The following is a 15,712-nucleotide window of genomic DNA, read 5'->3' on the forward strand; positions in this document are numbered from 1 at the left end:
TAAAGAGATTCGATATGCTCTGCTATGCTTGATTAAAAAGTTTAATTGATTATAAATGTGTTGCATTACATAAATTGAGAGTCTCTTGGTTTATTTCCTTATTATGTACCTATAATTAATTAATGTTATAATAATATTTTTACCTTTACTCACAATAAAATAATTGTACAAAAATAATACTGATGAATAGTTCTTAATTTTCCATTAGTAGAGCCATTACAGTTCTTCAATATTAATACTAATGTTATAATTACTATTAATGGATACATTAGGATTGAATATAAATCGCTAATGAATCAACACTCTCTTTATGACAAAATATTTTATATTTTTCAAATTTTCCTCATGAGGTATTCTTTCTAGGGATTCAGTTTAATGCCATAGCTCATTTATTATGAGAACGGTAGGTTTAAAAGGATACAACTACATCTTGTCCCAGCGAATCGTGAATGAAACATTGGAAAGGTTTTATTGAATTACTAAATTAATTTCTGATTTGAGCCCAGTATATCAATTGAAAATAAAAACTAACGGTTCTTGTGAAACAAATTTTTTCTTCAGACCAAGGACAACTGGGATGGAGGCGAAAATAAATCGTGTTTGTTAACGTTTCTGAACGCGGAAAGGAGTTATAACGAAATCGATTACTTTGTCTTTTACTCCAAAGATATCATTACCTTTACAGATGTCACCTTGTTACTTGAATTAAATCGGTGAATTCATCAAAGTTATGTAGTTGACTTTACTCAGATTAATATTTATGGTACCATAAGTGCAGAGGCGTACGCAGGATTATATTTTGGGGGGCTTAGTTTTTGGATTTTTCTTTTAATAAAAAATCCTTAGCTATTCACAAAAGTTTAAAAAAGTTCAAATATTAAATTTTTGGAAAAAAAATAAAGCTATTTAAAATCCATAGCTATTGACAGAAAATTAAATTTGTTAGAAAACAATTTGAAGAATGTAATTTTTCGGGAATTTGGATATTTGGTGGGGGGCTACAGCCCATCCCCTACGGACACCCCTATCGGACAGAAAATAATTATGGAAGACTACATAATTTGCGAAAAAATTATCACGTGGTCATCGTTTCACCGATTGGTTAATACTTCAACAACAATTGGCTAAAAAATTGTCAACATTAAAATGAGGCATGTGTGTTGTTTACTTATATGAGTTTGTAAACAAAACAATAGAGAGAGGCGCCTTTGTACGGAAAAATAATACCATTCCTTCGACGATAATATCATTAAATATATTTATGACTTTCAAATTCAAGATTGTATATAGGGTGCAAAAAAAAATTAAAAATAAATACCGCCTTTAATTTATTTATGTTGCCCCCCTCCTACTCAAACTACAGGCTGTCACACCACCTTACAGATGATTTATTTTTTTAAGTTTGATCCTGCCCTATTGATATAACAGCTAAAGTATCTTAATTTGGTTAATAAATTGGTACTGAAAGTTACATTGTTTTGAACTTCAAAATAACAGTAACTTTGATCCCAATACCACTTCTACCAAGATAGTTGGACATAATGTGTATGGGCATTGTTGAAAATAATATGATAAGCCGCTCTGCTAAAAAAAATGAAAATTAATGTGATTACTCTGAGAATTTGAAGAATGTTTGGGAGAAGAGCAGCTTAGCTGTCATGACGTCTCACTAAATAAGCTGTGAGCAGCTTTGAAATGAAAAAAAAAACACATAATCCCACTTGGTATTTAACAAGAATATATTGCTGAATTACTCGGATGTCGATCCTCAATTCTACACCGAGTCCAACTAAGACTTTCCCATATTACTCCACAATAAATCGTCATCCTTCATCTTTCAAGCTCTAGCAATTACATAAATCTTATTGTTTTCTTTTCTAAGAGGTTTGAAAAAAAAAAAAAAAAAAAAAAACACTTTAGGTTGCAACTACAATACCATTTTCTTCCATTGCCATATAATTTTTCACATCTGTATATCAGAGACACTGTTTTGATGAGGAACAAAATTGAAAAGTACTTCAATTTTTTCAACGTAATAAGTTTAATTCTTACAAATATGAGAGAGTGAGGATCCGACGTTGATTGATTATCGTTTACCGGAAACTCAACGCACTCAAGATATTTATCCTCCTTTCATCAGATCTGCCTAAAGCCTTTGAAAAAAATGATTTTCTGATATACTTTGTCTCTAATTACAGTATTGGGAAAATGAGCGTGCACCCATATTTATTAAATATAAAGGCCAAATGTATTCGTTATTTATATGCAAATAAGAAATAATATTAACTTATTCAATATATCTACCTTGGTTTTGAATAAGACCTACAAACGTTTCTTCATAGAGTTTAAAGAGTCATGAATATATTTTTTGGAAATTTTGTTCCATTCCCGTACAATATCACGTTTTAAAGTGCTGGGATTGATTAACCTTCGTCACCAAATATCCTTGTGCAAAATAATCTAAAGGATTTAAATATGTGGAATGAGGTGGCCAAATTTACCAAGGCCAAAATGGTATATTCGATGCCAATCAATGTTTGTGTTTTTTTTGGAGGGATGACTGGGTGCAAAATATTGTATAAAAAAACCAAGATGGGGTCTATGTAAGTTTGGGAATTGATTTTCACTTCTTAATCGAGAAAAATCTGTGGAAGTATCTTCCCTTTGGGTTGAAATTTCTGTCCAGACTATGAAAAATGCTGGTTTGACACCTTTAGTTATTTTTTTCTTATTTTCTGGAACCTTACAGATACCTTTGGGTAGGATTCTATCTCCTTGATTATTTTTAATAGCATCCAGAGTAAATAACTTTTCTTCTCGGAAAACGAAATGCCCAGCTCATATGACTTTTTTTGAGGAGGTTTGGAACTCTTTTTCTTTTTTTCCTTCTGCAATTGTCAGAGTATTGATGTCGGTTTCTGGGTCTGTAGCAAATTCATCTGAATATCCTCCCTGACTATTCTCCTCATTCTTTTAAGGCTCATTCCCATTGAATTAATTATTCTATTTATTGACTGAACACAATTTCGATGTATTCTCAGTCTTACAAATTTAACTGCTTCCATTCCAAAATTCCATGCCAAATTCTCATTTTACGAGGCTATAGTTGAGCACTTTCAGTACTCGGATAACGTTGTAGGATTTTATAAATCCCCATTATGCTTAATATAAGTCCATCTAAGATCCAGAAAAGTTTAGAAGGCGTATCTCCTTCTTCATAGAAGAATTCATGGAATTAGTTCCCTCTTATTTTCAATCATCAATTAAGGGAGAAATATTTTATGCAATTTCAGCGGAATAAAATTACTTGTCATAAATTATTTTTTGGCTCCAACTCAAGATTGTCCACCTATTAAGAACAGTGTACACGCTTATTATTCCCAATACTGTATTTTGAATTCCAAAAGCTAATTATTATGCCATAAAGGTAAATTCGTAACCACCTCTCCCCTACCCCAATGATTTAAAGCGTGTAAACTTCACCCAAACGTAGTAATTATTTTTTGCATCTCCATATAATCCATATGACCTCTCATTCTATGATTTATGTATCTACTTTTAATTACTAGATAATTATTTATTTGTGCCCACAATAAATAATTATGTTCATGATTCTAATTATAGCCATTTATTGGAAGTTTAGTTCTTTAACACGTTCTATGGAATGCCAACTTTCCTGAAATAATTAGTAAAGTATTTTGTCATAGTTTATTGTATAATTATAGCTATTTTACAGGAAATACCTACCAAGAACCATTTAATAAGGAATAAGATGTTACATAAATAATTGACCACATCTAATGGTTAAGTCAATACATGGAAGAGGAACGTATTCTTTTTAGTGGATATTGTCTTAACTGTTAAAATAATTACAATGATACCAATATAAAACATTTGTTTGGAAGCCTTTAGTTGATCATTATCCTATAAATACCAAAACAGCAGCAATCATATTAATCCTTGTAAACACACATCCTGATTATTATAAACCTAACGGTAGTACACACTTTGCTTTAATAATATTGAAGATAACTTCCCAAAAAATCCTTCTTGGGAAGTGTTACTTTCCGTTTTTCGTAAAGCACACTCGTAAGTAGTTACTCAATATTCTTCTCAAGAATAAAAGAATACTAAAAACGACTTCATATATTTTTTTTTAAATATGACATGATGAGCCAGCAAGTAGTTTAGTCTATAGACTAACGTACGGTCCTAAGAATGGACAGGATGAAACTGAATAAATAAGGACTGACACAATACTAAATATAATTCTTTTCTTATCAAGGAAAGACCAGTTCATCTGAATTGATATAACTATTGAGTTAGTTACGTGTGAGTGTGTTCACGAAAAATTGTGTATATTACTGAGGATTTCTAGGGGAGTTATCTTCTATATTATTAAAAAAAAACATATACCATTCAGTCGACGCCTAATTACTCCAGGCAATGGCGGATACTACGACAAGTTCCTTATACATATTTTGAGGGAAAATCTTTCTTTGTACCAATAATTTTTTCTTGTGTGTATTTTTTTAATGTTCCTTTGTATTGCTCAGATAGAGTTGTACTGATTAAGTATAAGTAAACATAATAGTATTACATTTGCTCCATCTCTCCTAGGAATCTTCTTAGAAGTCCATATTCATAAATATACTTCCTTCTCTAAGAAGGATTGTGGTGCGAACCTACGCAAATTAAGTGCTAATATATAATTTTTCATGAGTGTGTTGTCTATTGAGCTACATCGCTTAAGTCAATGCTTTTTGCATTATTAATTTTATAAAAAAAAAATTTTGCTATCATTTTGAGCATTCATAATATGGTGTTGTAGATCTGGAATCTCCATAGAGGTAATTAAATAGTACAATAAAAATGATATTTTCTTTGTCTGTTGCCTTTACTCAAACTCAAAATAGTTATATCTTGAATCCAACACTGATAAGGATTTATTTAGTCATTTTGTTTATTAGTTTAATATAAGCTACTTCGCTCATATGTACGTACATTTGTTTAGACAAATCCTGATTTTGACATCAAGGGATCACATCAATTACATTTTTTTAACTTTTTTTTTTACTGTATTTAATAAATTAATTCGTACATTATAATTCATTCATTTCTTTTTTTATTATTAAGACTAGGTACGTAATTGATTAGAGCTTATGATTTTGACATGTACTTTTATTTTACGGAACTTAAAAATGTACCTAAATACATACATATGTACTAGGGTTTATTTGGGATTTTTGTGGTTTTATATATACGGGTAATCCTACATTTATTTATTTCATACTATGAGCCCTTTATTAGTAAACATATTGATGAATCACTCGGTTTAAAGTAAACATTCCATATGTCTTATATTTTTATCAAAAGAAATACATGGATTTTTGTGATGCGTAATTATGATGGTCTTTTTCACAATATTGCCAAAAATCAGCTCGTTCATCACTTACCATTTAAGTTATTTTTGTACAGGGCTACTCAACTCAAGTAAAATAGACACTCAGTAGAGCGCAATTGAGTTATGTATCTCATTTTATTTCAAAGTTATGGTTGATATGACTTTTGTACTTTTTTTTGTTATTTTGAGCTTACCTCTCAAAAATTTAATGACATTTTACCACAGTAAGTTTTTAACCTTATTTAATCTTAGTAACAAGTTTTATCAAAATCGATCTGTAACTTTTGCATTAAAACTAAGAAACATTTCTTTTGAGAATTTCCTGTTTTAAATATAATATTTAGAGAAGTTCTTTAGATGCCTCTTTTAGGTGCAAGCACCAGAGTGATGCCGTTTGAACCTTTTTTAGTGGGACAGACAATCAAAAAGTTAATGTTGCCCTTACAAAAGCACAGTATATTTTGTACGCCATAAGGTCAAGCAAGGCGAAAGACACAGGAGGAGTTTTAAGCATGGTGAAGCTGTATACGAGTGTTTTAAAATATTTATAATACCTAGTATTTTTTCGTATAAATGTCATTATTACATAATGTATCGTGTGTCTGTTTATTATTTATTCGCATGCTTCATTTTGTTTGTGTCTCTGTCTTTATTGTTTTAAAATCTAAAAATATATGAATGCCATGTAAAGGCCAATAGAAGGAAATTAACAAACAAAGATGGAGCTTCAGAAACCCCCCCACACACACATACACAAAAACATTCACAAAAAGGGGTTTGTGACACCACGCTGTACTCGATTTACTGTAATGATAAAAATGAAATGCATGACTATTGAGAATTTGTACGAAACTATTTTTTTTTTGGTCCAGACCGAATATACAAACAATTTTCTTCAGACTCAAACTACGGACCGATTTTTTCCTTTATCCTGATTTATGAGTTGTACGGAGTGGGGACCCAAAACTTGTATAGAATGACTAAATTATAAAAAAACATGATTTCTATGGAATCAAGGGAACTCAATACCAATTTGTGATATGCATTAATACTATAATTAGCTATATTTTTTGTTCAATATGTTCCTCTTTTACAAACAATAACATTCTCGATACGCCCGTTAATATATTGGCAGCTCTTGGTGTCCATGGTGCACCCCGCTGTCATGATGACAGATCGGAGTGAATACAAAATTTGAATGAGAGGTCCCGTAGACAGTCTACTCCAAGACACATCAAACTACAAAGTCTAGGGGGTTGAGCTCTGGGCTGGAGGCAGGCCGTCCGATCCAGCTTCTTTAAAGTACCAAATTAGTTTGGTGCACTAAAAGTCATAACGGTCTAGGATTTTCAAATCAAATCCCAACACCAATACATATGTATACACTTTTCATTGATCCTTAACTCAAACATCAACTCGTCAAAAAGTATATATGTATATACTTTATATAATGAAAGTCTCACATTTCATATAAAACTTTCATATAACGTAAGAATTTGTTTAGATGTAGAGACCATATTTTAAAATGGTTTTCTTTCTCTTTTTTTTTTGTAAAGGAAATAAAATCGCATAAATGTGTTGGCTGTTGTTGTTCTTTTGTAGCCTTTCGTCGTTTTTTTTATGATTCTAAATGTGTTCTTTTACTTATTTAAATTTGCTTCACTTTTTGATTTGCAAACATTGAGAAATGGAGTCCTTATTTTTCTATCTATGTCAGTCAACAGATGTTGTATTAAGTTTTTATAAGTAGTTTTTTATGTTACGTGTTCGTGTATGGCATCCATTTTCTGATATCTGATAATTTGAAGTAAGTACTTGAGTTTATCCTTTCCCGGGAAATTGTCCTTCAGTATGGCATTCTAGGAAATTATGGGATAAAATAATCTTTATAAATATCGTAGAGTTGAAGTAATTTATTTTATATTTCAAGCGTACATTCTCGTGTTGGGGTTGGGTCTGGAAAACCTAGACCAGTATAAGACTGTTGTGATTTTTGTTGGACAGAACTAATTTGGTCCTTTAAAAAAGTTCAGACCAAACCATTCTCATGGGAAAATTTGGTCTACAACGGTCCAAGGGTAAAATTCGGTCTCGTCTGATGCAAAGGAAAAATCAGTCTAGTTAAGTCAAAAGAAATCGGTCTTAATTAAAATTCGGTATAGAAAGATTTTACATATAAATTGTCATGACGTCATGTATTTTCAAACTGTGGACACAGTGCAATGAGGTCCTACAATGTTTAAACAGAGATAGTTCGAATAAAATTTTTATCCTGTCGTTCCTCCTAGCGTACACAACTCAAAATTATAGCTTCTCTTGAGATGGATGATCATGTTAAAGGTATATTCCTTTGATTCTCTTTGGCTTTAACTCTTGGCCATAGCAATTGTCAAATTAACAGCATATCTAAATTTCAAATAGCTATGTATTTTAGTTTTATGGCTATCATTTAATATTGTAATTTTATGGAAGGGTAGATTCTGAATTATTTCTGCATAGTATATGTATACAGTATTTGTTTTAGAAAATAAGAAATGTATTTGCTCATAATATACGAGGGTTCTCTGAAAAGTTTCTAACCTATTCATATGGACAGATAGACAAACTTTGGTTTGTAACTATAGAATATCCATAGAAACAGAGAGGCAGACAAACTTTCCTGTATTAATATACAGGGGTGACCATAAGTTATAAACCTTCTAGATTTTTTATATTGAGTGATAGATTGATCGTAGAGAAAAACACTTTAACTAAATATTTTAGAAAATTTATTATTTTTTTATTCTATATGTGATAAATTATTCAATATAACTAGGTCCTTTATCGACTACCTCCTTTAGAGGTTATTGGAATGCTGCAAGCACCATAAATTTAGGAAGTTTTGAACATTCCATCTGAATTGAGGCATGGATATATTCCAAATTTAAATATTGACGAGTTTTTAACTTCGACTCGAGATAACCCTACACAAAGTAGTCGAGGCGGCTAAGATCTGGACTCGAAGTGGGCCACATAGATTTGTCCCAAAAATGAATATTTGCTTTCAGCTACTCTTTGCATTGAACGCTGATATATTGGCTTTAAACTACGGAAGGATCACATACTCCAAAACAAATGAAATTTAGTCACTCATCTTCATACGGAGGCCCTCCGGAATAAAAACCAAAAACCAAAGGAAGCTTATATCCTTACTTGAAATCCCAGCCAAAAACAAAGGGGATAGACTATTAACCCGTTTCGAAATTGTTCTAAATTGTCTAAGGATACATCTTTTGACGATGAGCCCAAGATCCGATCGATTTGACGGTTGAATTTTTGATCCAGGTCCCATCTCTTCTCATCCGAAAAGAAAATATTTCCTCTCCATGTGCAAAGTTCTAATAACGTTTTACTTCTTTGAATCTGTTTCTTCCGTGAGATTCTGACCGTAACAAAACTTCAGAGAATCCATCCCTCGGTCCTTATGGATGATTCGATACATTGAAGTCACGTTGATCTCCTTCACTATTTTTGCTATTGATTTGTTGAGTTGTCTGTATATTTTTAATTTAACCTTTCGGACGTTATTCGGATTCCGAACTGACCTTGGGCGTCCACTTCTTGGTTTATCATCAACGTTCCTAGTCTCTGGAATCTTTTTAACGTTATATTTAACAAAACTGAGACTGATTGAAGATCTAAAAATTTGATGGGATGATTTGCCAGCACGATGAAGACTGTCTACTGCTTTTTTCTATCTTTTTTTTTTTCATAGATGATGAATATTGACTAATAAAAATATCTTAAATGGTCCTCATTTTATATCAGAAGAGAGGGATTTAACTCAGATTGCATATTCATCAATTATATTGCAGGTAGTATACTTAACTGCCAAAATAAAGAGGATGCAATCATCGAAAATGATTGCATCAGAAAAATTGCCTAATGATTGTATAAGCCAAATGTCATTTCATTCCGACAAAAAAATATATTTTTTAAATATAAAACGGATATTTTTAATACCACCATCAATTTTTGGACATACAGTATATATATATATATATTGTTTGGGGGACAGGGGCTTGTTTTTTGGATTATTTTTTTTGAAAATCGAATATTTTTCAAAAAAATTTAAGTTTTAAATTTTTTAATAAAAAAATTAAATAAAAAATTGTTTATTTTAAAAAAAATTTCAAAAATCCATACCTGTTTTCAAAAAATATAATTTTTTTTGGAAAAATAAATCAAAAATTAAATTTTTAAAATAAAATAATTTGAAATTTTGTTGAGAAAAATTTCAAATTTAGGAAGTCAATTCAAAGACAATAAAATTAGGGGGGGGCACTATTTTTTGTTCATAACTTATAAAAGTGTGTCTTGATTCCGATTCTGATGAATGGTCCCATCACTAATAAATATATGGAGATATTTGTTTTTTGTTCAAGATTATTTTATACTGTCGCACAGCATATTTTGTCATTAAAAGGGGTTTTTCTACCTTTATAAAACAAAAAAGTCATATACTCCCCTTCCAACGTTTTTTTATTAACATTTCATATAAAGTTATTATTTCTTGAATTACAGTTATTTTGAATGAATAAATGATGGTATTTGGAGATGACAAAATAAATAAAAGCTTCAGATACCTTTGATTACAATTTATCTCTTATTACATGAAAGTCATGTTGGTTTGAGAATGATTTGGATAAAGTTTGGCATGGGATGTGCTCCTTAGTTAGCTCCTGAAGAAATGTTGTGTCCTCATCAAAACAAAAATATCATTAGAAACATTAATATACATTTTTTTAAATTGATTTATGGTCAATTAAGTCTATAATATTTATTTAAAAATTTAAATATAATAAGCTGGTTAGGTTGCGCGAATATAGATTACAAAAAATATTCCGACGAAAAAATTTAATTATTTATGAGTGTATTTGATTACATAATTTATATATAAGGGAATTGAAACAAATTGTCCCATGATGCTTCATATTCAAATTAATTGATTAGTATTTACTTACTGTGAATAATTATATATTTGTGAAGCATCTCCTTACATATAAATTAGGTAATTATAAAGACTCTTATTTAATGATTTTTTTCGTCGGAATATTGTTGTAATCTATATTCACGTAACCTAACCAGCTTATTATTTTTTTTAAATAAATATTATAGGCTTAATTGACCATAACTCAATCAAATGGACCTTTTTTAAAGGCTTTTAAAAAAAATTGAAATATAAGGTATATTTATAAGTTCAGCTATGATATAAAGCATTTGAAGAAATAATAAAAAAGATATTAGCATCTATTTAAGGTCCTTCATTTTACTCAATTTTTTGGGTGATATATACATTTTTATTAAATGTATTCAGATTAACGTAATAAATAATTCATTTTTTAAATACTGAAATGTCTTTATCGATTTATTATTGACTTCGATTTTCATATATATCTTTTTTTCATGTTGAAATATGGCACTTAATTTTAGTTATACCCTAAAAACTTGATTAAAAAAAAGAATTTAAAGACCAAACCTTCATGAATTGAAAGTTTTAATGGTCATATTCGTGTTCTTTGGCTTAAATAAGAATAATAAATGTGGGTTTCAGCCTGCAGGCAAAAACGCTGTTGCATTGTGTTATAATTATATTAAAGTTATATATATTTAATTTGATTATGCATTTTTAAAATGATTTACTCCCAAAATAGGTGAGAATGCTTACTTTAGAGGGAGTAGTTAGCATCATTATTGTCTATTATTAAATAATGAGCAGAAAAGAAGAAAGAACACACGCAACAACCATTTTTCCATTTTTAATTTCCAGACTTAGTTCTTCCTTACAAAAATGTCAACTCTAGATATAAGTCTTAAATTAGAAAGAAAGCCCCACTTAAAGGCTGAACAGAATGGAATGAGCACAAAAGTGGATTAGAAATAAGTTTGTGCCCAGAGTAAAAATTTGAATCCATTTGACTTTTTTTGTTGGCCGATTAATAGTAGTAAGAGTAATGAAATTTTACATCTCATACTGCTTCAAAATGAATTTGATAACAAAAAGGGGAAAGAAAAAGTTGACTTTATGCTGATGGTTGACTTTGTGTTTCTTCGATGCAAAGTATTTCTTGTATTAAAAAATTGGTATATGGGAGAACATTGACCATAAGCGTTTTCTGACTATGGTCGGATTTCACTATATTATGAAATAATTTAATGCAAGAATTTACCATACGTGTACAATAAAATCCCGGGAAAAAGGGATCCCAAAGAGAGAAACTCTAGTGTATGTATAGGCAGGTACAATGTGAGAAACAAAGCTTTTTTCGACTTAGTTTTTTAACATATGTTGTAGATATCTAAAACTTTGGGAATTTCAAGAATATAGCAGTGTAATATCATAATAGTAAAAAAGAATCATCTACTTATTTCCATGTTTCATTTTTGTACCAAAGTTAGTTTTTGAAAATAACTAACTACATGTATTCTTTTTTCCCTTCCAGATAACCAACTTTCCTTTCGACAAAATTTATTCAAAAATATCGAATCTGGGATTTACGATAACGCTAGTGAGGATGAGGATGACTTTTCAAGTTTTGAATTAGGGGATGAAGAAATGGACGATGATTTTTCTATGGACTACCTTCAACTATCTCACATGTCTACGTCCTCCTCATCTGCTCCACACTACTTTCAAGGGTAAGACATTTTTTTACCCTTGGGACAACTCATTATAATTAACATGTGTACTTATTCCCTTGCTTCTTTTTTTTTTTAATGTTGACTAATTCATTTCAATTACTTTAGCTAAGATGCCAAATTAAACTTATAGTAAACTTTGTATCCCTTTTTCTTTTTTGAGTTAGAGTTGATTCCATTCTTTTCAGCCTCTAATTTCTCTTGGGGTTCGGTTTGAAAACACTGAAGCGGTCTAAAACTAGTATACTTTTGTTGTGCCAATCTACGATGGCGGTCCTAGAAATACCCGACCTAACAAACAAGAAACAAAGTTTCTGGGGGAAATAGTTCTATACACTTAAACAAAAAAAAAAAAAAGAAGGATTTAAAAATAAACAAAAAATATAGATAGGTATTTTCCCCCAAAACTTCCATTCAACGATCCACCAGTACTGCTTTTTGAATTTTTTGCTCAATATATGGAGTCGTCACCTCATTTGTCCGACCACTGCAATGCTTGTATAGGCAGCTGGTACGGTCTATTTTAAACTCGACTTAATTTTACTTTTGTATACGAAGGAGTCGACTCACTTAGAGTAGAATTCAGTTCAACTTTTATATTAGTTGGATTGAGGTAATTTAAGTATCACTAATACCACATAACATTGACCAATTTAATTTATTTTCACCAATTCACTGAGAACGTTCACTAGTGACGGCTGCTAAACAAACACTAAACGTGCTGCACTTGAAATATATGCTTGATAGATTGTGTACTTTCTAATAGAGTCATTTTTTATTATTATATTAAACTACCACCATCTCTTAGTCCAGTGGGTAATACTGGGATCGGTCTGGATTTTTCACATATAATAAATAATTATTCAGAGTTTGACCGAAAAAAACGGTTCACAATTAAATTTCGGAAACGGAGGTTTCGATCGACACTTAGCCTTAGAAAAAATCACTTCAAACCAAACAGAAACAAAATTGATCTTGGATCGAGTCTTAACACATTATTTATCCATTTCAATAAATTATTTTACGGTAAAAGGCAGCAGCTCAAAATGACGTTTGTCTCGGACTTCAATTAAATTTAACCAAAATAAAAACGGTTCCCCCTTTTGTTGATATTTATAACTTCTATTAATCTATTTGTGGGTAGCGATAGTTTAATTTTTATAATTGGCTGGCAAACAATTTTTTTGATAAAAATAGCATTACTAAGAAGCAGAATGATTCACTTTGACGTCCCTAAATTCGATCTGTTATTTGGAAAACTATTTTTACGCAATGGCGTTTGCTTTTGGAAGGAGTTTATAGTAATTAATTACAATAATCTTCATGTAGATTTTAATCGAGACTTCAAATTGACGTCCTAGTACTTAGAGGTAGAATCATACTTTCAGTGCTTTTAGTGTTAAAGCATCTATTTTCAACAAATAGTGTAAATAGAAATATTGAAATATGTTATTTCTGGTGCTATTTTTGATATTAAAGGTGACAGAGAGCTTCAAATCAAAATATATTAAATATTTTATTTTTATAAAAGTCTTTTTAACACAACTCAGACAAAAGACTATATCACCCCCCATCCCCCTTCCATAGTCTATAGAAATTTTGAAACAATGGGTAATAATAAATTCTCACAAAAGGTGATAAGTTATATTTTTAAGAGGGTGTGTTGCTTGGTTGGTTGGTAAATAACACTCACCATGGCTAATTAATTAATTCTCCATGCCATTGTATTTTAAAAAACGTGGGAACCACATTAATATTTCATTCTACACTACAAAAGGATGGGTCAAAAGTTTCTGATCTCCCAAATAATTAAACATATTTTGTAACATTGAAAGAAACAGATCGAATATGGAGTTACATTTTTCCTGATATATAGTATAGTCATCATGGTTTATGAAACATTAGGATTTTATTATGTAGCTCTGTTTGTTTTAAAAGCCAGCAAGTCTGTTTCTGAACCTTTACTGGAACATGAAGAATACTGCCTTTATTACGAAACAAGTGATTTTTATGGAATGAAAAAAAAAACAACAACTCAAAACCAATTTGTGATATGTTTTAATACTACCATTATATTTAGCTATATTTTTTAGTGTATATATCCTCTTTCATAAGCAATAATAGCCTCGTCACGCCGGCTAACAGATTGACAGTTTTTGAAGATGAAGGCCGTGTCCATGACGACCCACGCTATCATAATGGCTGGTCGGAGCAAATCCAAATTTGTATGATAGGTACGGCAAACATTATCCTCCAAGATACCCCAAACTGCAAAGTTCAGGGGGTTTAGGTCAAGGGTGTAGGAGGGCTATATGGAGGCAGTCCAGAAGTCACCCATGTTGATGCTGCATAAGTTTTGGTTCTTTTTGGAGCAAGAACCCCTTTCAACGTCATTCTCACCTTTAATGGTCTCTGGAGCGTTCTTAGCACTGGCTCCGGTGTAGAGAAGTTCACACACGAGTTGCCTCTTTTGTCCTTGCTCCGATATTATTATACTGATAAGCAGTGGAAAAAAAACAACTTGTTAGTTTCTATATTTGAACTTATTATGATATCATGAATCTCATACAATGTGGAGGTAAACTCGCACCTAAAATATTTAACATAAAAATAAAATAAAAACTCACATAAAAAACAGAAACTCATTCCTTTAACAATCTTTTTATACATCTATCAATAATTTGGACAAATATTCAAGCAATGTCATTCTATTGGATCTGAATTTGTATAAGATCCTCCAAACTTTTGTTGTAATAAATTTAAAAAAAACTCCTTATTTGATGCCGGACATTTTATATATACTCATATTTAAATAAAAACTGCATTGCTTTTTCCCTTGATGCCTTACAATTATTGACTAAAGCAATATTGAAATCGAGATATTAAACAAATACTATATTTAAAGATTTTAAAATCTGTCTTAATAAGTTTCAGTTATTCTATAATCATGTCAGTTGAACCACGAATACGATATTTATATACAAATATATACATTTTTTTTTTTTTACTCTGGTCCTACTTTTTTTATTCTCATTGAAGACGTATTTGGTAAAATTGATATGATGTGAGTTTACAAAAGCCTATATTATATCCTTGACAAGGGGAAAAAATGTCTCAAAATATACAAAATATGATAAATGGCTTCTTAATTTGTTTTTGTAGCAAGGGATGTGCTTAAGTAGATTAAAAAAAAAACTAATATGAGATAAAACATTTTGTACAGTATAATAACTTCTTCATTCCTTATTAACAACTCTTTAGGCTTACCATATCTCCATGACATCATCATAGGCTTAATAAATGCATTTAGATTGTGTTTTTTTTTTCATCATCTCTAGCTACTTATGACTAGAGTTGTCGATTCTCTCTTATTTTTTTAGGACTGACATATGTCTAACTGGATTGAATTACAATTCTTGGTTAGAAATTAGAACAAAACTCATACATGGTGATTTGTCAACCTTTTCTCCAAAAAAGATAAATAAGAAAGGTTCAAAATGAATTTTGTGCTATGCAACAGAGTAAGAAACATCATTCCTCTTTTCGGTAACAAAATTTATCATTTATACAGAAAGCATTTGATGTTTGTTTTGTTATGGAAAATATGACTAAGGCTGTGTTTTTTTAAAT

General features: G+C 30.6%; 1 protein-coding gene across 2 annotated transcripts in view; it reads left to right on the forward strand.

The window, feature by feature from the left end:
• Positions 1 to 15,712, forward strand: part of Cen (cerebellar degeneration-related protein 2-like) — a 174,338-nt gene that overhangs the window by 64,122 nt on the left and 94,504 nt on the right. For both annotated transcript variants that reach the window (XM_040715389.2, XM_040715367.2), the window contains exon 2: positions 11,887 to 12,082. In XM_040715389.2, coding sequence (XP_040571323.1) covers positions 11,887 to 12,082 — 196 coding nt within the window. The remainder of the gene's footprint in view (positions 1 to 11,886; positions 12,083 to 15,712) is intronic.

This window comes from Lepeophtheirus salmonis, chromosome 1 (assembly GCF_016086655.4).
Source record: "Lepeophtheirus salmonis chromosome 1, UVic_Lsal_1.4, whole genome shotgun sequence".
In the NCBI taxonomy this organism is placed as follows: domain Eukaryota; kingdom Metazoa; phylum Arthropoda; class Copepoda; order Siphonostomatoida; family Caligidae; genus Lepeophtheirus; species Lepeophtheirus salmonis.